The following is a 25,962-nucleotide window of genomic DNA, read 5'->3' as shown; positions in this document are numbered from 1 at the left end:
TGTTTCTCCATACGCTGTCCTAAATGTCCATTCCCCAGCATCCATCCCTTAGGGTCACTTACTGGTTAGTAAAATGTTACCTACTTAAGGTTTACACCAACCTTTAAATGTAACCTTGGCACCTCTCCCAGGACTTTCAGCAGGAGGGCCCTGAGGTGGTAGGGGCTCCCCAGAGCTCCTAGAATAGACCTTGGATTAACCCCTGCTAAGAGCCAACCCCTTCATCTTCTGCTATTGTTCCAGTGTCTCCTCTGCTGCAGGCAATCAGCCTGGCTGCCCTCTGTACCCCCAGGGATCAGCCTGGCTGCCTTCCCTACCCCCAGGGATCAGCCTGGCTGCCTTCAGTACCCCCGGGGATCAGCCTGGCTGCTCTCTGTCCTCTGTACCCCCAGGGATCAGCCTGGCTGCCCTCTGTCCTCTGTACCCCCAGGGATCAGCCTGACTGCCCTCTGTCCTCTGTACCCCCAGGGATCAGCCTGGCTGCCCTCTCTACCCCCAGGGATCAGCCTGGCTGCCCTCTGTATCCCCCAGGGCATGAGAGAGTGCCCTCCCCACTGTTCACCATCTTGGGGCTGGCTGGGGTTCCCTCAGTGGCACTCAGAGAGACCAGAACAGGTGGCGCCCAACGTGGGGCCCGAACCCACGGCCCTGGGATTAGGAGTCCCATGCTCTTTTGGAAGTGCATCAGAGGTTTGCTGGTGTTAATTCCCTGTTTCCCCCCGCCTTGCAGCGGTCAGAGTGAGCCCCTGCCATTCCCGGCAGCCGTCCATCATCTCCGACGCCTCGGCGGCCGAAGGTGACCGGTCGTCCACTCCGAGTGACATCAACTCACCCCGGCATCGAACGCACTCGCTCTGCAACGTAAGGGCCTGCCTGCTGGGGCTCTGATGCCCTGCCCTGGGGAGATGGGCTCTGGGCATTCTGTGGGGCCTCTGCTTCCCAAAACACTGGGAGGCATACTGGGGCTTGGCTGACCTGGAAAGCTGCTGCCCTGGGGTTTATCCCAGTCCAACTGCAGTTCAGCTGCACAAACGCTGCCTTTTGACCTGGGGGTGGAGGATCTTGGGCTGTATCAGGGTTGTTGATTCAATGGATCCATCTCCTTGTGCCATAGGGGGACAGTCCTGGACCGGTACAGAAGAACTTGCACAATCCAATCGTACAGGTAGGGCACAAATCCTCTCAAATCCTACTTGTGAGACCCCTTTATGTGCTAGAAAATACTTGGGGGTAGTGGGTCAGAGGCATGATGACTTGGGATGAATGGAAGTCATCCTGAATTGTAAGTCTGGGATGTCTCCTATTCCCATAATTTGTCCCCATAGGGATTCACTGAGCTCAGACTATCACAGTGTTGATTTTTTATATGGTCCAGCCAAAGCATGTTATTCTTCTGTATTTGGCCCTAAAACACTGGGATATTTTTGCAATCCAGACAGATGCTCTGACTATTTATTCCCAGAGTTGGGATCCTGATCCAGTTGAATTAAAGAGGCCAAAATCCTGAGCTGTGGAGAGGGGGCCCAATTACACTGCAAATTCCACCACACAGGTTTCAGGAATGTTATTGTATTTTGGACCAGGATCTTAACATTACTTTGGGCCTGGATGAAAATATTTTGTGGGATCTGGCTGCAAATATTCTTTGTGACCTGGACCCAAATTTTTTGGGACTGGGACCACATGGTCCCTCACCCTTGATGTGAGTGAAGGGGAAAACTGGTAAAGGAAAATCCGGATGCCTAAACTTGTGTCTTCTCCTCCCTCCCACAGTCTCTAGAAGACCTGGAAGACCAAAAACGGAAAAAGAAGAAAGAGAAGATGGGCTTTGGCTCCATCTCCAGGGTGTTTGCCCGGGGGAAGCAGCGCAAGTCCCTCGATCCCGGGCTCTTTGACGGGACGGCCCCCGACTACTACATCGAGGAGGACGCGGACTGGTGACGGCGCCAGAGCCTCTCCCGGCCCTGCACATGTACATATCCCCTACCCACAGCCCGTCCCACCTGTGGACCTGTTACCTGTTGTCTTCGGAGCGATGCAGCTGTGTCGTAACTTCAGTTTTTTCCCCTTTTTCCGTGGTTTTTTTTTTTGTTTGTTTTTTTCCATCCCGGTAACTCCTTTGTTGTCGCTTCAGTTTGTCCGTTTGGGTTGGGGTTTTTTTTCTTGTTTTGGGAGGGTTTTTTTTGTTCTTTTTTCTTGTTCTTTTGACAAAACTTGAAACTTGAAGGACTGCTGTGTCTCTGTAAATACGAGAAATATTGTGCACTTTGTGCTTGTGATGTCTCTTGTCCGAAACCGCTGTTTTCCGGAGCCCAGCCTGCGGGATGTCCTCGCTTGGGGACAAAGGACCTGCCCAGCTGAGGGATCTTAGAGAGAAAACACACAAAAACAACAAGAAGAAAATCTCCTTCGCTGTGATGTCTTCCTGGCCGAGCCCCGCGGAGGCGACCCGGGCTGGTTGTTACGCCTGCCGGTCTGGAAATAAGTGTTTTAACGTTCCTTTTTAGTTGTTTTAATTTATTTGCACAAACCCAGAGGAGCTATTCTAACTAAATTATTGCAGAAGTTTTGGGATTTTTATATTTTTCCACGTCGGTTGGGATGGGGCGGGGAGGAGGAAGGGGGTGTTTGTACTGTACTGTCCTGGGAAGTTGCTGTTGGGGGAAATTGGGGCTGTGGACCCCCCAGCCCGGGCTCCCTCAGCTGCCCCAGGAGCACTTAACGCCTTGGAAAACGCAAACCTAAACACATGCCGGGAGATCAGATGGGGGCAAGCTGGTGGGAGCTTTGCCCACTGTTTTTCCCTGCTTTTGGGGGGTGCTCACCCTTTGCTTCAAGTAAGATTTAGGGGGATCCGGCACGAGCTGGGAGAAAGGTGATATCCCAGATATCCCATATCCCAAGATGTTGCTCAGATAGGGCCGGCCACCCCGCTCCAGTCTGGGGTGTTACTGCCGTCAGAGGGGGCTGGGGAAATCGGTACGAGTCCCCACTAGGGAGGTTTTTCTGGCTCTGGGGTGATTTGGAAGCACAGGTGGAGCTTGTTTTTCCAAATTCCTTGGAAATGCCCCCAAACCACCCCCCGGTGCGGCAGCCGCTTCCCCTCTCCACTAACACGTGCCGCGCTCTGCTTATGCCAAGATAAGTACCTTATGCTTTAATGCTTACAGTATAATTTTAAGCTCTTAAAAAAAATGTATTAAGATTTATTTAATGAACTATAATAGTGTATTATTTTTCTTATAATTCTGATACATGCGCCCTGGTTGAAAAAAAAAGGGTATTTTGTCTTAAATCACCGAACTAAACCAATGCCCTCGCGCTGTATATTCCATTCCAAGGGATGATGCAGAGAGGCCATGGAGGGGGTGACAGAGGGACCAGCCCCCCCAGGCTCTCCTGGGGTGGCAGGGCAGGCTTTGCCCCATGGCATCTTTTCTCTGCAGAGAAGCATTTTTATATATTTTGTTGTTTTTTTGGGTTCTGTTCTGTTTGTTTTTTTCTTTGTTCTCCTTGCGTTTTTTATAATTTAAACTCTAAACCACCAGAACAGATGAGCGATCTCCTTGTTATCGAGTAGTTTCCTTTGCATTTCAGCTTTTTTGTAAATTAGGAAGTAATTCTAAAAATTACTAAGAGGATGATTTATTTAAAAGAGAACTTTGCTAAATAGCATATGAATTATGGGTAACATTAGATTTAACTTTTCCCCCTGTGAGCGGGGGAGAATCCTTGAAGGCATGGATGCAAATATAAAATTATAAAAGATCTAAATAAAGCTTATTTTAAAGTATGGATGAACTCCATGTGGTTTAATTGGAGAGCCTGGATGGGTTGTTGGCATCTCTGTTGTGGCACCAGGGTGCGGGACACCCCAAGTGCTGCATGAATTTCAGGGGCTCCAGGATGATGGGAGGATTCAGGAGAAGGCTGGGCCAGCTGTTCCCAGGACCAGCTCCCAGCCAAATGCCTGCTCCTGGATGCAAGAATGTTGGCAGGAGGGTGGGACTGTCTGCATCCATATGAAATGGGGATTTCAAGGGTTTAAGGTAAGTAAGGACAGACAGATGTTCCTTTCGGCTATGGAAAATGTAATGGGAAGGACTAAGAACAGCAGAAAGGATGGAGAAATCAGAAAGTGTGCTCCAACTGGAAAATTTATTGTTATCAATGTAGAGGTTGATAAATTATTATTATTGTTATTATTATTCATATTACATTGTTCACCTGTAGGCTGTGCCAGCACTTCCAGTGGGGCCTGATGCCGTTTTGGGGTCAATGGCTGTTTTGCAGGCCTGGAGCAAAGGCAACCTGCAATGAGTTTCAAGCCCATAATCAGGGTGCAGATCAAGAAATGTACCTTTTCTTCTTTCTTCTTTTTTTCTGACAGAAACAGCCTCCTGGGTTTCGGAGCAGCTGCTGAGCAGGTAAGAGCCACCATAGTCTGAAATAGGGAGAGCTGGAACAGAGAAAAATAGGAAAAACTCAGGAGAAGCCAGCTGGCTCTGCAAGTCTATCACCTGCAGCTGGAATCCAGCTTTAATGGGAGCTAGAGGTGGCATTAAAGGGCAACTGCTGAGCACAGCAAACATGAGCTGGGGACAGCCCATGGTGGGATTTGCTGCACTTGGAGCAGTTCCCTGCTGAGATTTGGTGTTGTACTTTGTGCATGGGATGGGGTGTGGGTGCTCATCCATCCCATCTGTGGTTTTAGAAGTTTTGGGAGCCCTTTGGGAGCCAGGAACGTGTCAGAGTGCCACACCAGTCCTGGTAAGGCTTCTGCCCTGTGCTGTGGGAACCGTGGCAGACCCTGTGTAGGGTGACACAGGTCACCCCCCTCACCTGAGCCATGGCAAACAGAGGGGCCACACTCCCTGTGTCTGTGGTGTCCTGGGCTGAGGAGGGGCTTCTTGGTGGCTTTGTCCCCCTGACCTGCTCTTCCCTGGCAGTGGAGGCGCAGGAGCCTCATCCCTGCTGTATCCCACACCAGCCTCATCCCTGCTGCATCCCCCATCAGCCTCATCCCTGCTGTATCCCACACCAGCCTCATCCCTGCTGTATCCCCCATCAGCCTCATCCCTGCTGTATCCCCCATCAGCCTCATCCCTGCTGTATCCCCCATCAGCCTCATCCCTGCTGCATCCCACACCAGCCTCATCCCTGCTGCATCCCACACCAGCCTCATCCCTGCTGCATCCCCCATCAGCCTCATCCCTGCTGTATCCCCCATCAGCCTCATCCCTGCTGCATCCCACACCAGCCTCATCCCTGCTGCATCCCCCATCAGCCTCATCCCTGCTGCATCCCACACCAGCCTCATCCCTGCTGCATCCCACACCAGCCTCATCCCTGCTGCATCCCCCATCAGCCTCATCCCTGCTGCATCCCACACCAGCCTCATCCGTGCTGCATCCCCCATCAGCCTCATCCCTGCTGCATCCCACCCCAGCCTGGTCCCTGCTGCATCCCCGCCGTGCTGCTTGTGCAGCACCGTGCTGCGCTGCTGCCACCGTGTGAGCAGTCCCCGCGTTCCCGCGCCCCGGCTGTGTTTGTTTTAGGTGTGACCGCCCTCCTTGGTGCACTTTGCACCGCCCGCGTTGTTGTGCAGGCTCTTGTGCTCACCAGAGTCTTTTCCCTGCTGAGGACTTTAGACTGAGAAAGGCAAATATCCCAACGCCACGTGGGGGCACGGGGTGTTGTGTGGGATGTGGGGTACCCCACACAGGGTGCCATCCCCAGCACCTCCTGGTGTGTCACCCAGCTGTGCCAGTGCTGGCATCACCTCTGGGTGACATTACAACAGAAGCTGGGTTTCCTGCTGTGTCACAGCCCTGCCCTGGTAACCTGGGGATCAGGAACGGGGTTGAGAGGTCACAGCAGGGAAACAAGGGTGAGTCTGGAACATTTCCTGCCTCTACACTGATTCACCCCATAGCTTTAGTTGGTGATCTCCCCTGGCTGGATTTTTGGTGATAAAGAGCTAAACTGATGTACCCCAAACAGCTGAATAAATCATCAGGAGGTTGGTGAGGTTTGGCATGGGGTGGGTCACAGAGTGTGGGTGATGGTGATCTCCCCAAAAGCTGGTGTCAAGGGCTGCTGCTGAGGCTGCTGGTTTATTGCTCAGAACTGCTGAAAATTTGGGAATGTGCCTGTCATTGATTCACCTGTTTTCAGTGTTTTCCCTGGAGCAGTTTTCCCCTGGTGCTGCTTTTAAAGCCAGCACTGGAAGTGTGGTTGAGCCCTCGCCTGCACAGCCCAGGGGATGCAGCAGTGCCTGGTGGTGTCCCTCACTGTAGACCTCCTTTGGGACATCCTGCTCTGCCACTCTCCCTGCAGCTGTCCCCACACCAGCCCCTGTTTGCCTTCCCACTGCCCCAGCCTGACACAGCCACGAGCACCAGCAGAGCACGAGTGGCTCCACTCCATCCAGCTGGGACACTGGAGCTTGGACAAGGCCCCCAATCCAGGTAAGAAGGTTTCCTTGGAGTTTTATCACTGCTGGTGGTTGATCTTCCAGCATTTTCCTGTTCTTGGACAACACCTCTCATTCACAACCTGCTCTTAATTTTGAACAGCTACATTAATCTCTGCTCAGCTTTTAAATAACCAGGCACACAACACCACCATAGCCCTTCTCTTCCAGCTGTGTCCTCCTCAAACCCTGGCTCTCCTATTCCCAAGTCCTGCCCAAACCAGAGCTTCACCACTGGGATGCAGCAGCCCTGGAGCAGCTCCAGGAGGAAGCAGCAGGTTATTTATTATTATTACAGTGAACACAGTGGCTTTATTTACACAGTTTTCCAGCTGCAGACGTGCGAGTGCTCGAAGCAGCAGCCGCTGACCTGGCACGGTGGTTGGACTGGTTGGACCGGCACCGCCAGGTCCCGGCAGCCCCGGGGACACCGGATCCTCACCCCGCCAGGAGGTGCTGGCAGGTCACACCCTCCCACCGGGAACGAGTGGAAATGCCTCCCAAGCAGCTGCTTTTCCTCTTTTTCCCCACTTGCATGGCAGGTTCCCAGCCTGCAGCCCGGCAGGGACTCTAAATTGGGGTGCAGGAACTAAGGCATGAGGAAGAGAGAGAAAAGTACAGAGCAGTGTGTGTGGGCTGGGATGGGATCTGAGGAAACCCATCATGGAGCGGGCTGGGATGGGCTTTCCTCCTGGGGGCAAAGCTGGGGCCCTGCCATGTTCCATTATACATCTTATTTATATGATGTATAGATATATTTATCTATATTTATATCTATCTATTTATATCTATCTATATATTTATTTATATCTAATCATATTATTATTTATTTATATCTATATCATATATATCTATTTATTTATACATCATATTTATATGATGTATAGATATAGATGTATATTATATTTCTGGCATTTATTATCTGTTAACATTGTGACAGCTATGACATCTCATATATGTCAGTAAAACATTTAAATGGATTTACAACATGCCAAGTATATATTATTTCATGTGGAATTTGCAATATGGCATCTTTCTAAAATATTATAGTGCTATTTAAAATCATGTCATCTGAATTGCTTTGGCCACATGACTTCCACTGAAGAAGGAATATCCCATGCTCTACAGCCCTTCATACATTAGGATAAATACAGAGTTTAAACAAAGAAAACTGTGGGGACATGAAGAAGCTTGGAAAGGGCTAATGGAAAGGGCAAGCATTCATCTGTGATGAAACTGTTAACTCCATTAATCATCAAATCCCAGAATAGTTTGAATCGGGAGAGACCTTAGAGACAATCTCATCCCACCAGGGACACCTCCCACAATCCCAGTTTGCTCTAAACCCCATCCAGCCTGGCCTTGGACACTTCTAGGGATGAGGCAGCCAAAGCTTCTCTGAGCAACCTGTGCCAGGGCTTCCCCACCCTCACAAGGAAAAATTTCCTCCTCATATCTAATCTAGATCTACACTCTGCCAGTTTGATCCCATATCACCTTGTCCTATCATTCCATGGCTTTATAATATAATAATATTACAGTATAATATAAATGTGCAGTTTGGTGGCTCTACTCCCAGGGATGGGCTTTATCCCTTTCAGGACAAGGCATCCAGCCATGGGTATCCAGGGGGCAGTTGGACACCCAGTGCTTTTGCCTCACTGTTGGGAAGTTTTGGAGGAATCCAGGAACATGTCCTGGCTTCCACTGGTGACTTTAACATACATGTTGAGCACCTTTGAGCAGGAAAAAGCAGGGAAATGTCCCACTGAGCAATTCTAAGGCAGGATAATGTGAGCCCCTGGCATCTCTGCACGTAGCAGGGCATCAGATGCTCCTCTGAAAGGCTCTTTTTGTTGCCTGCTGGTGGCTCTGGTGGGGCTCCAGTTTCGACCCTGCCATTCCTGTGCTCTGTACCCTGCATACCTGGCTGGATAATCACCCTGGAAAAGTCCCAGCCTGGGACTGGGCAGGGAGTTTTTGTAGGGGGAAGATTTGAACTGCCAGAGATAAATCCCCCCATCGGGATGGCTGCAGAGCTGGAAAGGGAAAGGAGCCCAAGGGATGGAAGTGAATACATTATCCCACAGAGAATGTGTGTCAGGGAGAGGCAGGTGCTTTAGCAGCCATCCAAAGGGCTGAAGGCAAGCCCCCCCTTCCTTGATCCTGCTCCAGTGCCACTGAAAAGCCCATTCCTGGCCAATATTCAGCTTTGTGGAGTGAGGAGCCAGGTTATGAATGTCCCCTCTGTGCTCACGGTCCCCAGGGCCTCTGCAGGGGGGTGACCTGGCTCGGGCACGGAGCTCTCCCTGCGCTGGATTGGTGACAGTCACTGTGGGAAGTCCATGCTCCCCCCCTTTCCTACAGAGAAAATAATTCCCTGTTATGTCTCCTGACTGCCAGAGCTGCTTGGGTGTCGGGTTTGTGTTTGACACAGGAAGGTGGAGAAGGAGAGGGGGAAATCCACCTGAAGTGGGGCGAATTTGCCTGAGCTGGGGGCCAAGCGGAAAAATGCAAAACAATCCATCCAAGGGGAAAAAAAAATGCAGTTATGTTTAATAATTATTTCTTTTTATAGCACAGCTCTTGGAATTGCCCTTTGATTAGAGCGGGGAGGTATCACGGGCAGGTGAGTCAGTGGAAAATACCATCAGCTCCATGTGGGATTGTGCTGGTAGGGAGAGATGCAGGGAAGCAGCGGGGCTTTCCCAAGCATCCTGAACACCAGTGGCCCCAAGGCAGGGCTGTGGAGCTGAGTCACGCCAGGTGATGTGACAAGTTTCATTAGGTTCACGATGGCTTTTGCCTCCACAAGGTCTCACAGGGCTTAAGGGACAGGAAAAACTGCAGTGGCTGGTCCAGCAGCATAGTGATGCAGTTTTTTTTGCTTGGATCAGGAAAAAACCCACCATGAGTATCATCTCTAACAGGATTTGAGTCCTTGGTGGTGTTTATTATTACAGCTGGGTGTGAGAAGAGCCTGGAAAAACACATCCTCATTGCTGCTGGGATGGCAGCCAAGGAGAGGTGACACTGGACACGGCGTTAGTTGCACTGAAGTTTGCCAGAGCCCAGCTCTGCTCCCCATGGCTCAGTCTGGAAACCATGGGAACGTCTGGCTGTGAGGCCAAGGCGTGTGGCCAGCAGCCATGGTGAGGGCTGTGCCCGGAACTGCTCTTCCCAGCGCACAAATGGTTAACTGGGAATGTTTATAGAGGGCAGCGGACTGATAAAAAGAGCTTTCCAGGCTCCCTGTGAGTGCAAGCTTGGCTCTGCTCTGTTGAATGCAGTGATGAGCCTGAGTGATTGGAGTTTATCAAAATTGGGCTTCTGCACACAAAGCTTGGAACTGATTGAGTAAAGGCTCCGCTCATTGTTACAAGAGTTTTACAAAGCAGGTCCATTACAAGATGGGTTTTAAACTGTAGAATAAAAACTAAAACTTTCCATTAGGTGTTAGGAATAGATTTTTCCATGGGAGGATGGTGAGGCCCTAGCTCAGGTTGCCCAGAGAAGCTGTGGCTGCCCCATCCCCGAAAGTGTCCAAGGCCAGGTTGGATGAGGTGTGGAACAACCTGGGATGGTGGAAGGTGTCCCTGGACATGGTAGGGATGGGCTTTAAGGTCCTTTCCAACCCAAACCATTTCCGGTTTGGGTTGAAAGCAGCGATGCGGGGCTGAGATGCATCAAGCAGGGGCTGCAAGAGCTCTGAGGGGGTGACGCAATCGGCATCCCAAGTATGGCCCACACCTGGTTCTGGGGGTCTCCCTGGCGGTTTGTGGGAGTCTCCCTGCTGCTTTTGGAAGTCTCAGTTCCGCCCCTCCGCTGTTTCCCGGAACGGAGCCCAGTGCCCGGGGCGGGAGCGGCGGAGCCGGTCCCGGGAAGCGCCGCCCCGGAGGCCGGGCCGGGGAGGGCGGAGCGGCCCCGCCGGACCCACCGCAGCCGCTGCCGGAGGTACGTGGGGTCGAGGGAACCGGGGTGGGGGGGACGGGACCCTCTGTTCTGGGACCCTTCGGAGCTCTGGGAAGCGGGAGCGGGGCGGGCTGGGCTCAGTCCCAACGGGAACGGGATCGCGAACGGGACCGGAGGGGAGTCGGAGCCGAGTCCGGCTCGGGCTGAGCTGGAATCACTTCCAAAGCTCGGGAAAACACCTGCAGAGCGGGGGGAGCACCCCTCAAAGCGGGAGCAAACGCCCCCCAAAGCGGGAACAAACGCCCCTCAAAGCGGGAACAAACGCCCCTCAAAGCGGGAGCAAACACCCCTCAGGAGCAAACACCCCTCAAAGCGGGAGCAAACACCCCCCAAAGCAGGAGCAAACTCCCCTCAGGAGCAAACACCCCTCAGAGCAGCAGCAAACACCCTCGGAGCGGGGACACGCGTGAGGGAGTGAGAGCGGCGGCGTGTGGGGAGCGGCGGCGGCGTGTGGGGAGCGGCGGGGCCTTGGGGTCACCCTTGGGGACACTTGGGCTTGGGGCGCCTCGTCAGCCCTGGCAGGCACCGGGCTGGCCGTGCTGAGAGTGGAGGAAGAGTGGCTGTGGTTTGGGGACCCTTCAGCTGCACTTTAGGGAGGATCAGCAGCAGGGAGGGCGCCAGGGAATGTCCCCAGCCGAACCCGGGCCGCTGCCGGTGCCCGCAGGAGCGGCACACGGATCCCGAGCCCGCGGTGGCCGTGCCCGTCCCCGGGAAGGTGCGGGAGCGGTGTGCGAGCCAGGCTGTCGGGAGAGCAAACAAAGCCAACGGGAAGGACGTTCCCTCAGGCCCGGTGGGGGCCGCGCGGTCCGTGAGCCCAGCGCCGGTCACTGGGGCTCGGCCCTTCCTGTGGTGCCATTGCCGCCCATGGAGGAACGGCCTGGAGCTTTGAGGGGCTCGGCAAACCTGCAAGTGTCTCCCGAGCATGTCCCAGAGTGGTTGTCTGCTGATGGTGGTGTTGGATTTTGGATTTTTGGTGGGGATGTGCATCACTGAGCACAGCATAGCTGGTTTTGTTGGGAAGTGTGGATGTGTGAGCAGAACCCAGCAGCTCCATGAGCTTGTCCCGTGTGAGATGGGTTACTCTTGGCTCTGTGTGGTGGATGGAGCCTGGTGAGCTGAAGCTGCACCTGGAGGTGTGGTCCTGGCTTTCCTGCTCCTTAAAGCCTCTCTGGAGCAGACCTAGGCCACTGCCAGATGGGATGCTGGCACAACACATCCCTCTACAACAAATCCAACTGTCCACAGCCCTGGATGTCCTGGCATGAGAGCCAGAAAGGGAAAACCTCCCAGGTATCAGTGAAGAACATGTGGGTGTGGGGCTGGTGAGCCCAGCCCTGGACTCAGGTGACTCGGAAGGACGAGAAACACCTTTGATTTTAGCTGTGTAATTACACGGCTTGGAAAACCCTTGGGAAGGGAAGTGGCTGGGGAAGGAGGAATGTTTGGCCACCGGTGCCCTGGAGAGAGCTGAGTGCCAGTGCCTGGCGCCGTGGCGGTGCTGCAGGAGATGCCAGAGGGCCAGGGCTGGGCAGGGCTGTCTGCCTGCCCTCCTGCCTGGAGCCCGGGAGGAGAGATGCCTCCAGCAGCCCAGCTATGTGTCTGCCTCCCTGTGCTGCTCCAGCTTTTCTCATTCCCAGTGTGTTTCACAGGCAGAAACTGATGTCAGGGCTCTGTAGAAGCAGTTAAATATCTTGTGTGAGCAGTGAAGGGGCTTGGAGCGATGTAATCCCCAGTAAACCTCTCTCCATATCAAAATACCTGTGCCCACCTTGCGGAACACGGCTGCTCCGTGCCCCAGGCTGGCTCTGTGCCCTCCAGCATCACTGCTCACTCCCTTCCTGCCCTGGGGACTCCCTGGCTGTCCACAGTGGGTTTTCTTTGGTTGGAAAAGCATGGGAAGAGGTGATGCTGTGTTGGGGGAAAACACATTGCTGGAAATCCAGGCAGAGGATGAGGAAGGCGGTGCTGGCGAGGCCGATGGCAGCCAGTGAGAAGTGCCAGGTTAGTGGCTTGCAGGAAGGGGAGATAATCACCCAGGGGCTCCAGAGGTGCTTAAAGCACTCCAGAGGGGCTGGGAGGAAGCAGGAATGCTGGCTTCCCCTTCGGAGGACATCCGAAGGGCAGGTGGATAATGTCTCCCCATGCTGGAAGGCTCTGGAGGAGGGTGTGTTTGTCTGGGTGTTATCTGGGGAGAGCTCCCAGAACAAAAACCAGGGGGAGCCTGTGGAGGAATGGCTTTATCTCAGCTGAAACAGCAGATTAGAATTAAAAAAAAAAAAAAATTCCAAACTCTGAGGTGCAAAGTGGTGTCCAAAGGAAAGCAGGAATGAGTGCTGGGATTTTCCCAGGCCTAGGTGCACAAGGAATTCAGCTCCCTGAGAGAGGTGGGCAGCCCTGTTGCCTGGAAAATAGAACAGATCTTCCACAACAGTTTTAGAGTGGATGCAAAAGCAAACCTTTACTTGAAAGGCTTTCAGGTACACAATATGGCAAAAATCACACATGGTGTAGTAATTCTACAATTTTATAGGTTTAGTTGATTAGTATACTTATTATATACTCTCCAATTAAAAGGTTAGTTGATTAGGTCATAATTCCAGGGTCCTGCCACACTGAAAGCAGTCCAGAGGCTTTTTTTGCTCCACTTTTGTTTTGTCTGGTCCAGATTCTGTTTGGAAAACAGGACATCCTTGTAGTCGATTCTCTTCTTGGAATAAGACTAAACAGTATTTTGGGAAAGTGTAGCTTATTGTTCCTAAATGTAGAGAGGAAAGATAGGAAAAGTACTGGGACTTACAGCCTACAACAATCTGCAAAGCTATAAATCCACCTGGCTGGCTGGCTGGAAATACGTGAAAAATATTAAATACATGAAAAACATTAAATATATTTTATATGAAATCTATGAAAAATATTAAAAGCTAAAAACCTTAGGCATCACCCCAAGCCCCCTGCCTGGTTTAACAGAGCTGGGCCTGGCAGCATTGGTGTGGCAGTTGGTCCCACTAACGAGGCTGGAGCAGGAAAAGCCCCAGGACAGTGTTTGCACAGCAACCAGGACACAGCCAGGGCTCGCCGACCTGCCCAGAGCGGTGCCAGCGTGGCCCGGGTGGCCACGGCAGCATTGTCCCCAGGAACAAATGGCAATGTCCTCAAACACAAGCGTGAAAGGACTCCCTGTCCCCGTCCACTGCCCCTGGAGCAGGCACTGCCTGCATGGATATAATGGAATTATGGGCAGAAGCAGCCTGGGAGGCAGTGTCTCGTATCTCAGTGGCAAAGGCCAAGGTGGCGGCTGCTGCACAGTCAGGATGGCAGCTCTGCAGTGTGGCCACCGTGCCCTGTGTGATCTGTGCCGCTTCAGAAACCCTTGGCAGCTGTGCCCACGATTGCCAGGGACACGGCAGAGGCAGGTGCACATGGCTTGGGAATGGTCAGGCACAGCCTTGTGGAAATGGGCTGTTTTGTGGGTCACTGTTGCTCTGCTGTGGAGGCCACGGCCAGCTGGGTGGATTGCAGCAATGTGAGCCTGGGAATGGGCTTTGCCCTTGTTTTGCAGGAAGTGGCAGAGCTGGAGGCCCTGGGCTCCCTCTGGAGTGGGAGAGCCTTGGGCAAGGTTTGAGGAAAACATCACTGTTCCCTACAAGGTACAGCTGAGGAGGGGTTGTTAAAAATTAAATTTAAGAGAGAGGGTAAAATAACTCTTAAATGTCTGTAGGGAATGCTGTGGGCAATGGAGATGTGGATGTGTTCTTTTGTGCTCTAGGCAGGAAGTGTAAGCAAAATGTGGAGAAGCCCTGATAGTCTGTGTGGGGCTGTCCCTGCAGATTCCTGTTCCCTGGTGAGATGCTCTAAAATGGGCTGGGATTTGTGCAAAAGATCAGAAATTGTCTAAATCAGCAGCAGTGCTTCTTTTAGTGACTCAGCTGGATTTCTCTGGCTATTCCCTGCATCCCCTGGGCTGCAGCTGGCCACAAACATCCCTGTTCCTGGGGCAGGGCTAACAGGGGAGCAAAGAGGGACAAAATAAGAGAAACCATGGCAGGGAGCTGGAAGTAGATGGTTTTTAAGATCCCTTCCAAACCCAAACATTCTGGGACTCTATGAAAATACCTCCCAAGTCCTGACCTGTTGCTTTGTGTCCCTGGTGGGCTGAGCCCCGAGGCTGTGGCCATTGCAGGAACAAGCTCCTGAGGATGTGCCTGGCCAGCAATTAGCAGGGAAGGAGGTTAATGAGCAGGTTCTCTGGGTGGAAGCATGAAGATGAAGGGAGAGCCTTGTAATCTGACAGAGAGGAGACTGGAATCTTTGGATGGTTGGAGAACGGGTTTATTTTCCCCCAGAATTTTCAGAACATGAGTTGTGTGACTGGTGATGGAGTCACACCCTGGTTTTTGGAGGCAGCTCTGAGGGGCTGTGTCACTGTGGGGAGTGAGGCAGCCCTGGAGCTCATCCCATGTCTGGTGACTGCATGGGGGTTCGACCTGTTCCCTGGACAGGTTCCCTGGACTGCAGCCTCACCTCCCGTGATCCTGTGACAGAGGCGCTGCTGCTGGAGCGTGAGTGGGAAGGTGATGTCACGGCAGGGAAAAATCCAAAGGTTGTGGAGGGCAGAGGAGCGTGGGCGCTGGGAGGGCAGCAGGGGTGCCGGGCTTCCTCGTGAGTCACAGCAGGGCCACAGCTCCTCCCGGGGCACCGGCGTGTGCAACGCGATCCGGGCTGACCCTGTCGGGGGGTCTGTGTCCCATCCAGGGAAACTGTTCCTGCTGCTGCTGCTCCACCTGGCTGCCCGTGCCAGAGCCTTCGGGGCATGTGGTGCTGAGAACGGGCTTATCGCGAACCTTCTCGGGCCCAGTTAACACGTGGAGATGTCGCAAGAGCATCCCGGAAGGGCTCCGCAGCTGCAGGAGTAGGGCAGAGGTGCGGGAAGCCCAGAGGAGGTGTGGGTGCCCCCGGGCTTGTGCTGGAGGAGTTTAATGGTTTGGAGATCCTGGTGTAAATCATTGCCAGGGCAGGGCACGGCAGGCAGGGAACGGGATGGAGGGGGTCTGGTTTGCAGGGAAAAGGGAAGGGGGATCTAGGGGCTGAAAAACTCAGGCATTGCTTGCCCACCTGATGTGGGGACAAACTTTTTATAGGGCCTGCTGTGAAAGGACAAGGGGAGATGATTCTAAAGTCAAAGAGGGATAATTTGAACCAGATATTTAGGAAGAAATTCTTCTCTGTGAGGGTGGTGAGGCCCTGGCACAGGTTGCCCACAGAAGCTGTGGCTGCCCCATCCCTAGGAGTATCAAGGCCAGGTTGGATGGAGCTTGGAGCAACCTGGGATAGTGGAAGCTGTCCCTGCCCAGGGCAGGAGGTGGGATGAGATGAGCTTTAAGGTTCCTCCAACCCAAACCGTTCTGTGGTGCTGGGATGAGGTTCCAGACAGTGCTGGAGCTGAGGCAGAGCCAGCAGCAGCTCCCTTCCCGGGATACTGACGTCAGGGCACTGTTGGAGCAGCGATAGGAACAGCTCTGGGAAGCCAGGAGAGCAGCTAATTCAATGGAGAAATAGACTGGAATAGCAAGTCTCCTGCTTTAATCTGATTGCTGGGCTGATGGGTAGCACTGCAATGGATCTGTAAAAAACTTCCAGGCACAGGGGTGACGTAGGAGCTGAATTCCTGCCCACTTCCAGGACTGAGGTGCCTGAGGGGAGGCACAGAGGCGGTGAGCAGGCACAGAGCTTTAGATACCATGGGTGGATGTGCCCAGCCGTGTGTGTGTTCTGTGCCCACCGTGGGTGCAGTGCGAATTTCCTGCCCCGAGGCCATCACAGCTGTTCTCAAGTGAAGTCTTGGCTGGCTGATGTGTTTGTGGCAAGGATGGGAGCTCAGCTGGATCATCAGGTGAGGGAAAAGCTCCACAAGGCTCAAGCAGGGAGCAAAACCTTTGTGTGGGAGGGCAGAGGGCAGTGCTGGTACCACCAGTGGCAGGCTTGGAAGCGCTTGGGTGGGAGGGTGGCTCTTGGGATGCAGGTGAGGACATTTTGGGTGCTTTCCACATCCTCAACAGCTGCTCACTAGATGGAATTAAAGCTGGGCTCAGTGGATTCCTTCCCCCAGGAGCACACAGAGCAGCAGCCTGTGCTGGAGCTGGCATGGCAGGGAATGACGGGCTTGTCCCTGCCTGCCTGTGGCAGCTCCCACTGGGCTCGGATCTGCAGCTCCTGGGTGTCCCAGAACCCCAGAAAACCATGGGGGACAAGACTTTGGCCTGCCCAGAGCCATGTGGGGCCAGGGCTGTGTGCAGAGGGGCTGGGACACCCCTCTGGGAGTCTCCCCAGCCGTGCTGGGGCACAGGCAGTGGGCAGGGAAGTTGCTCTGCAGATTCCTCCTCTCCAGGCTGGCGTGCGTGTCCTTTCCTGCTGCAGCCGCTCTGTTCTCTGGAAGTGCTGTTTTATTCTGGCCCTTGACCCTGCAAACTGGGCGTGCACTCAAGCTAAACAAGCAAACATGAAACTTTGGAGCTCGGGAGGGTTGAGCTGAAGGGTGTGAGGGGGTGTGTGGATATATCACCACTGACAGCACTGACCACAGACACCTCCAGCCCAACCTGGCATAAAGAAGCCAGGGAGGGAAGGAGAGATCCCAGACATGGCACATCCATAAACCTGCACGGCTCACTGGGCTGCAGATGGGGCAGTTCTGCTGTGAGGATGCAAGCTGCCCACCCATGGGTCACTGGACCAGAGGCCAGGGAGGCAAGTGGGCAGGAAATGGCTCTGTGTGTTTATTTTTGGAACTCGAGCGCATTTGGTCCTGGTGACTTGGAAAACAGTCAGAGGAAGAGTTCCCACCCGTGGCCTGGCTGGGTGGGAGTGTTCTGCTCGACATCCCTGAGGGATGCAGCTGGGGCACTCAGCACCACAGTGTGCTGCTCCAGGGAGGGTGAGAGCCAGCCTGGAGTGAGCCTGGGCCCTACCAAGGGCTCTCCATCCCGGCAGCCCTTGCCAGCAGCAGCCAGGGGAAGCCACAGGGTCGAGCTGGCTGGGAGGGAGGCAGTTTTGGTTTCTGTTCTCTGGGCAGGAAGGCATTTCAGGGCAGGCAGCCATTGCTGTGAGGAGCCCTGCTCCCTCCCAAACAGGGGGAGAGGAGAAGCTGTTCAGCTAGAGGTGGGTTTCTGAGCACTTCCAGGTTGGTTTGTATTGACAACAGCTCTTGAAATCGATTTTGATGGCCTTCTTTTGGTGCTGTGAAGCTGTCAGTTATCACACTCCTAAGGACAGGCAACCTAAGCCCTTAGCAAACATCAGTGATTGGATTGCTTTCAAAGGTTGCTGGATATTACAGCTGAGAAAGTAGTGAAGGATGGGGATGAGGAAGGATCCAGGAAGGATCTACCCTGCTCTATCCTGACATGAACTCCTCAGCTTGAGGAGAGATGACTGAGATTTGTGAGAGGGTCAGGTCCAGGGAGTGGTGCTTGGGGCGGGGTGGTTTGTTAGATGGGGGTTTATCGATACCAATGACAGGAGTTTAGGTGGGATGATTAAGGAGAAGGTGAATCATGAAGTAAGCACGATAAAAAATCAGGGGCTGGGGTTTAGTTGAGGCAAACCATTAAGTAGGGGGAGAGGCCTCTTTCTTTAGCTAATGGTGGTGTGACCGTGTTCACAGGGGTCCAAGGAAGAGGGAAGAGACAAGGATCTGACTCCATGTTTCAGAAGGCTTGGTTTATTATTTTATGATATATATTATATTAAAACTCTGCTAAAAGAATAGAAGAAAAGATTTCATCAGAAGGCTGGCTAAGAATAGAAAAAGAAAGAATGATAGCAAAGGCTTGTGTCTCGGACAGAGAGTCCGAGCCAGCTGGGCTGTGATTGGCCATTGATTAGAAACAACCACATGAGCCCAATCCCAGATGCACCTGTTGCATTCCACAGCAGCAGATAACCATTGCTTACATTTTATTCCTGAGGCCTCTCAGCTTCTCAGGAGGAAAAATCCTAAGGAAAGGATTTTTCATAAAAGACGTCTGTGACATGCTGGCTCATAGCTTCTCAATGATTGGGATGGTACTAGAGAGGATCAGCTTGAGATTCCAGTGTCAGTTGGTTAAACTGACGCCGTGGTGGCTGCAGAGCCTCTGCTGTGTGCCATGCACTCACCACTCTCGTGTGGAGGAGTTTTGGACCGAGGTAATGCGGGGTGGGAGGGCGCCTTGTTGTGTTGTTATGAGCATGTATAGGGTGTATGAGGCGGTGAGTAGGATTGTGGCTCCTGTGAGGATAATCCTGAAGGCGGATCAGTTGAAAAGTGCAATTATAACAGTTAGTTCTGCTATGAGGTTCGTTGGTGATGGAGTCACAGCCTGGTGTTTTCCCCTGTGTCCCCAGAGCTCTCATGCCAGCAGGGCTGCAGCCCCCGTGCCCCGAGCCATGCGGTGACAGTGCCGTGGGCACAGCCCCCCGCAGCCATGGCCCAGTCCCGGGCCAACGGCTCCCACTACGCCCTGACGGCCATCGGGCTGGGCATGCTGGTGCTGGGCATCATCATGGCCGTGTGGAACCTGGTGCCCGGCTTCGGCCCCCCCGACAAACCCGGCAGCAACAGCAGCAAACCCGACCGCGGCTCCGGCGGCATCCTCAAGAGCAAAACCTTCTCGGTGGCCTACGTGCTGGTGGGGGCCGGGCTGCTGCTGCTCCTGCTCTCCCTCTGCCTCAACGTCCGCGACAAGAAGAGGCAGAGCCAGGAGCTCTCCATCGCTCACGTGCAGCGCCAGGCGTCTGCAGAGCCCTCGCAGCAGGAGGACAGGTGAGGAGGGGTTCTGGGGGCAAAGGGAGCGGGATTGGGGTGGGAATGAAGCCAAGGGATGTTGTTACTCAGGAGGATCTGGAGTGTCACTCTGATTTTTTAAGATTTTCTAAGCCTTCTGATGTTGACGTTCTTGTAGCAAACTTTCTCACACGCTTTCTGTAAATGGCTCATTGTTTTGCACTCTTTTATAGAAGAAGAGAAATTTGACGGACTGTTGGTTTGTCCAGTGTCATTGGAGAGGTGGCACTGTCACCCTCCAATCCACTGTCACTCTTAGAAAACTATAAATGTTGGAGTCAGAAAATAAACTTCCCTTCTTTCTTCACCTTAAGAACAGCGATGTGTGCTCGTGTTCTTTCGTGTCCTATAGCGACATCGGAGGAAGGCAGCGTGTGCTGAAATGAGGAAGCAAATACCATAGCTAAAGGTTTTGGTGTGTCCTGGAGATGGGGAAGGAATGGCTCCAGCTGCATTTATGCAGCTGTGAGTGGAAGGGAGCCCCACTGGTGTGTGAGGTGGGGTCTAGGCAGAGCTGAGGCCAGGGCAGCGCTGGGAGAGGTGCCACTCCTGGCTGGGCTGGCACACAGGACTGAGCTGAGGGAATCTGAGCAGGTCCTGGGTGACACAGAGAGCAGGAGAGCAGCCAGATGGCATTTAATGGAGAAGGGCAAAAATTTCACCCCCATTTCTGATGGGGTGGGGTGGTTTTATTCTTCCCTCTCTGTCCCCTTCCCAAATGAAGCTGTGCTACCCAGATGTAACTCCTAACGCAGGGGAGGGGCTGGCTCTGCCTGGCTGGGTGCAGCCAAGGTGCCGAAGAGCCTTGGAGACTGGCCTTGGAGTTTAGACCCGGTGAAAGTCTGCAGGGCTCAGCTGTTTGCCCAGGGAGTTTTGTGGGGCAGAGCAAAGGCTGCTGCCACAGCAGGCAGGGGAGCACTGAGACAGTGTGGGGTGCAAGGGGACAGGAGGGGACAGTGGCTCTGCTGGCTCTGGTCAGGGTCTGCAGATCCTCGGAGAGAAGTGATTTTCCATGTTTGATTGGAAAGTTAAGTTCAGAATGCCAGAGAAATGGCAAGTATTGTGTGCAGGTGGCATAGAGCTGAATCTCTTTGCAGAAAAACCCAAGGTACCCAACCCATAAGACATCAGAATGACAAAGACAGAGGGGTGATGTCCTTTTCTAATGTATTTTGACTGATTTTTGTGAGTGGAGGAGAGAAACTGATGTTCTCTTGAGAGAAGAAATCACTTCTGGGCAATAGAAAAGGGTCTGTGGGCAGAGAAAGTGATGATCAAATATGGCCATAAGTCACAAGAAAATAAAATCTGTCTGAACTTAGGTGGGGTCACTATTTATTCTGTCAAGCAAAAGGAAACTGGAATATAATGGAGAAGGGCAAAAACTATTTCTGGTGGGGTGGGGTGGTTTTATTCTTCCCTCCCCATCCCCTTCCCAAACGAAGCTGTGCTACCCAGACTTAACTCTTTCCCCTCCAGCCAAGAAGAGGATGAAGACGTCTCTTCCCAATATTACGTGCCCAGCTATGAGGAGGTGATGAACACGGGCTACTCGGAGCCCAGAGACTCGGACAGGAGCAACAGGCTCAGCGTGTCCCTGCCCTCCTACGAGTCCCTGGCGGGGCTGGAGGAGGGCGGAGCGGCGCCGGGGGCGGCGGGCGCGGAGCCCGGCCCCGAGAGGCCGCCCAGCCGGCACAGCTCCCGCCTCAGCAAGCGCCTCAAGCCCCTCAAGGTGCGCAGGATCAAGTCAGAGAAGCTGCACCTGAAGGACATCAGGCTAAACCTGGCACAGGGCAACAGCAGCGTCCCTATCACCATAGAGCCCCTCACGCCTCCGCCCAAGTATGAGGAGATCCAGGAGAAAATGCCAGTGGGCCAGCAAATGCCTTAAAAAAAAAAAAATGGAGGAATCTGTGATGCTGCTTGGTTGAGGGTTTTCTAAAACCCACCGTGCCAAGAGGGGGTTGGTGTGGGGGGGCAGAAGCAGCCAGGGCTCCCTGGAAGCTGCCACGTGGAGGACGTGCCGTGGCACAAGGATGGGACTCATTTTCCCTGGGACTGGGTTTTACAAAAGACTGTGGGGAAAGAAACCTGAACACCACAAGTTCTGCTGCTGTGAAGTAAATGAAGGCTGGACATGCCAAAAGTGTCACTTGTGGTGTTTGAAATGAGACCACCCAGTGCATCCTCTCCCCCCTCCCTTCCAGCAAGACTTTTCCAAGCCAGCAAAGTGATGTTGCAGAAGGATTTTCCAAGTGGAAAAGTGAAATGTTTCTTTTTTCGGCTGTCTTTTCTTTCTGAGGAAGGGGAAGCACATTGCCAGAGAAGCACCAGGGCTCTCCCTGGCTCCCAGCTGGGCTGGGCTGGTGGCCCTGAGCCAGCCCTGACTCCTGCCAAGGTCTCTGCTGGCTGGTGGGAAGCAGCTGAAAGGGGCCTCCTGCTCCTCAGGGAGAGGATGGATCTCCTGCCTTGCTGCTTTCCCTGCTGCGTTTTGTGCTCCATTCGAGGCAAGTGGGTGACTCTGGGGGCTTGGGAGTGCCAGAGCCAGGGGTGAAACCACTGCTGAGCATCCTGTGCAGGCAGGCTGGTCTGAATAAATGTTTTGTATGTTGTGTTTGCTGTGTGTTTTGTACATTGTGAGTGTGTTTTGTACATTATGTGTGTGTTGTGTACATTGTGTGTGTTTTTTTTACATTGTGTGTATTGTGTACAGTGTGTGCGTGTGTTTTTTATGTGTGTGTGTTGTGTACATTGTGTGTGTGTTTTGCACATTGTGTGTGTATTGTAAATGTGTGAGTGTGTTTTGTACATTGTGTGTGTATTGTGTACAGTGTGTGTGTTTTTTATGTGTGTGTGTTGTGTACATTGTGTGTGTGTGTGTTTTGCACATTGTGTGTGTATTGTAAATGTGTGTGTGTTTTGTACATTGTGAGTGTGTTTTGTACATTGTGAGTGTGTTTTGTACATTGTGTGTGTTGTGTACACTTTGTGTGTGTTTTTTACATTGTGTGTGTATTGTGTACAGTGTGTGTTTTTTGTGTGTGTGTTGTGTACATTGTGTGTTGTGTACATTGAGTGTGTGTGTTGTAAATGTTATGTGTGTTTTTTGTACATCATGTGTGTATTTTACGTTGAGTGTCTGTGTGTTGTGCACATTATGTGTGTTGTGTACATTGTGTGTGGTGCACTGTGTGTGGTAAATGTTGTGTGTGTGTTGTGTACACTCTGTCTTTTTTAAGTTGTGAGTGCATTTTGTACATTGTGTGTATTGTGTACATTGAGTGTGTGTGTTTGTACATTGTGTGTGTGTATGTGTGTTTTATGTTGAATGTGTGTGTTGTGTGCATTGGGTGTGTGTTGTAAATGTGTGTGTGTGTAATGTGTGTGTTTATGTTGAATGTGTGTGTTGTGTGCATTGTGTGTGTGTGTGTTTTGTACATTGTGTGTGTATTTTGTACATTATGTGTGTGTTTTTTATGTTGTATGTGTGTTTTGCACGTTGTGTGTGTGTGTTTTGCACATTGTGTGTATGTGTTTTGTACATTTTGTGTGTGTTTTGTACATTGTGTGTATGTGTTGTACACTCTGTGTGTGTGTGTGTTGTGTACTCGTGCATGCTTGGCCCTTCCCAAGTTTGTGATCCATCAGCAGATGCTGCTCCATGGGCATCCCCATCTCCAGCATGGAGCTGTGTTGTGCTGCCAGGATTGTTGCTTGGAAAAAGAAGAAGAAAAACCCTGAACTGAACAAAGCCAACCGGAAAAACTCAGCCAGGCAGGCAGCAGCATGGCCAAGGTTTCCAAGGCTACTGCAGCCACACTGCCAGCTGGGACATGGCCACTTTTGGGGTCATTTTGTGCAAGTCTGGTGCTTGAGTTGGTTGAACCATTCATGGCTCAGGTTGTGTTGGGTAGGAGGTTCCTGAAGGAGAAGTTGGTTTCTTGGTGCAAGCCTTGCAGGTGAGGGGGCCGGGCAAGGAGAGCCTTTCCAAAGCACTCAGGGTGTTTCCAGCTGGAATCCTACACCAGGACCATGGGGAGCCACAGAGGGGCCGACATCGTCCTGCAGGTGGGGCTGAGGCAGCTGAGCATCCTAAAAGGGGAGGGAGATGTGCAAAGTGTGGAGGTACCAGTTTGTGCTGGGACTGACAGCCAGAAAAGGGGCTTGGAAAAGCAGGAATGAACCTGGAGCCACCTCCAGCGGCGTCCCCTGCCTGTCCCTCGCCTGCTCCCAGTCTGCAGGGGGAGCAGATCGCGCTGCAGCCCTGGAATTCTCCATCTCAGAACCCAGCTTCATCCTCCAGGACTTCAGCTCCCCCCAGGGCACCTTTGTCAACAGCTGCCAGGTCAGGGTGAGGCCGGGGGACATCTCCAGGGAAAGGTACCCAGCAGAGCTGGGTGGGTGCTGCTGCCCAGGGAAGGCTCCAGAAGCAGGAACTCGCTCCCAGCTCCTCTGGGCAATCCTTGGGAAAGGCGAGGAGCAAACGTAAAGCTGGAGCTCCCTCTGCTGAAGAAACTCGGGCAGGTTGGTAGGGAAAAGGAAAGCACGGGACAGAGATGCACTGGCTAAGGTAGATCTGAATTTCTTATATTCTAAAATCTTGTGTATGATACAGCAGATACGGGGGGTTATTTTAAAATCAATTTTTATATAAGCACCGTTATTGTCAACAGATATCACAATGACAAACTCTGCAGTTTCAGTATTTTGCACACACGCACACCGTCCCTGTGAATTTTCAGGTGTTTTGGGGCTGTACCCTCCTTTTTTGGGGAGCCCATGCTCCCCGCCCCCCCCCCCCCCCCTCCACCGCAGCATCGCGACATTGGGATCCCCAATGACGTCATCATCCGGACTCCAACTCCCGGCAGCCACCGCGCGGCTTCCTGCCCCTTACGTCATCTCTGCGCGCCGCGCGCGGGCCGTGCCGCCGCCATGGTGCAGCTCGGTGAGTGCGGCGGGCCCGGAGCGGCCCCGCTCGGCCCCGTCCGGCCCGGCCGTGACCGCCCCGCGCTCTCTTCGCAGGGAGCCGCCTCCTGAGGGGCCGCGGCGGCCACGTCGTCATCCGCTTCGCGCTGGGGGGCTGCACCAACCGGCCGTTCTTCCGCATCGTGGCGGCCAACAGCCGGCGCGCCCGCGACGGGAAGTACCTGGAGCAGCTCGGCTGCCTGGACCCGCTGCCCAACGCGCACGGCGAGAAGGTGGCGGGGCTCAACCTGGAGCGGCTGCGCTACTGGCTGGGCTGCGGCGCGCAGCTCTCCCGGCCCGCCGAGAAGCTCCTGGGTAGGCTTGGGGGGGCAGGGATGGATGGGGGCGGGCGGGCCGGGCTCGGTGCCGCTCTCACCGCGTCTCACCGGGCAGGGCTGGCGGGGTTCCTGCCGCTCCACCCCATGACGGTGACCGGCGCCGAGAGGCTGCGCCGGCGGCGACAGCGCGAGCAGCAGCCGGAGGCTGCCCCTGCGGACGGCTCGGCCGAGCCCGGCACCGACAGCGGCACCGCGCCCTGACACGGCCCGGCCGGGAGCGTCCCGGGGCTGCTCCGGCCCGGGTGTGCACGGACTCGGGACCTCTCCGGCCCGGGGCTGCTCCGGCTTGGGACTGCTCCGGCCCCGGGTGTGCTCCGGCCTTCCCGGGCCCGAGGTCTCTCCTGCCCTGTCAGTGCATCTGACCCCATTAAAACGTTACCTCTGCACTCTGCACCGTCCCTCTGCTGCTTTCTCCAGACTCCTCTCGGTCGGAGCTCACCGTTGCCACGTGTGGTGCATAGAAGAGGCTCTGCTGCTCTAATGCAGCTACAGGAGCGTTCCAGGAGGGAGTTCCCCAGGTTTGCCGTTGTTTCCAGGCGCTCTGCCTGCAGCTGTGGCACATCCTCTGCCTTTGGCCAGCTCCACTTGTCAGAGTTTTGACTCCCGGCTGTGAGTTACTGTAACAGAGCAGTGCGGAGGGTGCAGGGCAGGCCTGGCACGGACAGGTGCAAATCCAAGTGCAGTTGGTTTCCTGTTAACTCTCCAGAGAGGTTCTGGGGCTGTTTGTTCATTTAAAAGCAAAAGAGAAAATTTCAGTCTCATGCAACTCCCTCCCCCAGTCCCTCTTTACAAATCCTACTATTTAATCCCATATTTGACCCTGTTCCAAGAGACAAGAAACCCACCAAAGTCTCTCCTACCTTAGATGGACCCCTGAGCTTTTTGGGGTTTCCTTTGTGCAACACTTAAATGAGTCTACAAATGTCAGGCAGACAAGTTTCCAGTGTTGCATCTCAATAAAGCTGCCAGTGCAACCAACCTCTGAGGGAGGGAAAGCACATTAAGAACCTTTTTACACATATTCTTTTTTTAATAAACTGTATCTCCTGTAGAGTGCAAGATGCTTAATTCATTTGTAGAAAATAAATTGTCTAGAGAACACTTAAACACTTCCCAATATGCCTTATATACACTAGATACATACTATATTTATATATATAAATTTTATTCTATTTTATTCTTGAAAAAATTTATTTTTCCAACCAAAGAACAGCAGAAGTTCTGAAATCATGAGGTTTTTCTGAGTGACACAGCAGAGGCTGAGTGAGCTGCAGACATGCTGAAATGGTTACAGGTTGCTTAATTACAAACATGTGAGAACCATTAGGTCTTTTCTCCACCCCTCTCCTCATTTTCCCTGCTTCTGTACAAGTGTAATAAATACATTT

The 25,962-nt window shown here is 53.2% G+C and overlaps 3 protein-coding genes across 4 annotated transcripts in view; all 3 read left to right on the top strand.

Moving 5' to 3' along the window:
- KAZN (kazrin, periplakin interacting protein) overlaps positions 1 to 3,793 on the top strand; it is a 228,743-nt gene extending 224,950 nt beyond the window's left edge. Inside the window, exons 8-10 of the mRNA XM_036396300.1 lie at positions 731 to 861; positions 1,115 to 1,165; positions 1,774 to 3,793. Of these exons, the coding sequence (XP_036252193.1) occupies positions 731 to 861; positions 1,115 to 1,165; positions 1,774 to 1,941 (350 nt within the window). The 3' untranslated portion in view covers positions 1,942 to 3,793. The remainder of the gene's footprint in view (positions 1 to 730; positions 862 to 1,114; positions 1,166 to 1,773) is intronic.
- A 6,275-nt stretch (positions 3,794 to 10,068) lies between these two features.
- Positions 10,069 to 21,885, top strand: TMEM51 (transmembrane protein 51). 2 transcript variants are annotated; one of them, XM_036396435.2, is made up of 3 exons: positions 10,069 to 10,429; positions 18,830 to 19,247; positions 20,748 to 21,885. In XM_036396435.2, the coding sequence occupies exons 2-3, from the start codon at positions 18,910 to 18,912 to the stop codon at positions 21,157 to 21,159; spliced, it is 750 nt and encodes a 249-aa protein (XP_036252328.1). In that variant the 5' UTR covers positions 10,069 to 10,429; positions 18,830 to 18,909; the 3' UTR covers positions 21,160 to 21,885. The 2 variants fall into 2 exon arrangements, with proteins under 2 accessions (XP_036252328.1, XP_054373146.1); XM_054517171.1 differs by lacking the exon at positions 10,069 to 10,429 and having other exon boundaries at positions 15,536 to 19,247.
- Positions 21,886 to 24,145: 2,260 nt separating this feature from the next.
- MRPS16 (mitochondrial ribosomal protein S16) lies at positions 24,146 to 25,681 on the top strand. Its single transcript, XM_036396293.2, has 3 exons — positions 24,146 to 24,216; positions 24,294 to 24,551; positions 24,630 to 25,681. The coding sequence occupies exons 1-3, from the start codon at positions 24,204 to 24,206 to the stop codon at positions 24,773 to 24,775; spliced, it is 417 nt and encodes a 138-aa protein (XP_036252186.1). The 5' UTR covers positions 24,146 to 24,203; the 3' UTR covers positions 24,776 to 25,681.
- The last annotated feature ends 281 nt before the right edge of the window (positions 25,682 to 25,962 follow it).

This window comes from Molothrus ater, chromosome 23, assembly GCF_012460135.2.
Source record: "Molothrus ater isolate BHLD 08-10-18 breed brown headed cowbird chromosome 23, BPBGC_Mater_1.1, whole genome shotgun sequence".
Classification (NCBI taxonomy): Eukaryota; Metazoa; Chordata; class Aves; order Passeriformes; family Icteridae; genus Molothrus; species Molothrus ater.
The sequence above is the reverse complement of the archived record's forward strand: the minus strand, read 5'-3'. Positions and strand labels throughout refer to the sequence as shown.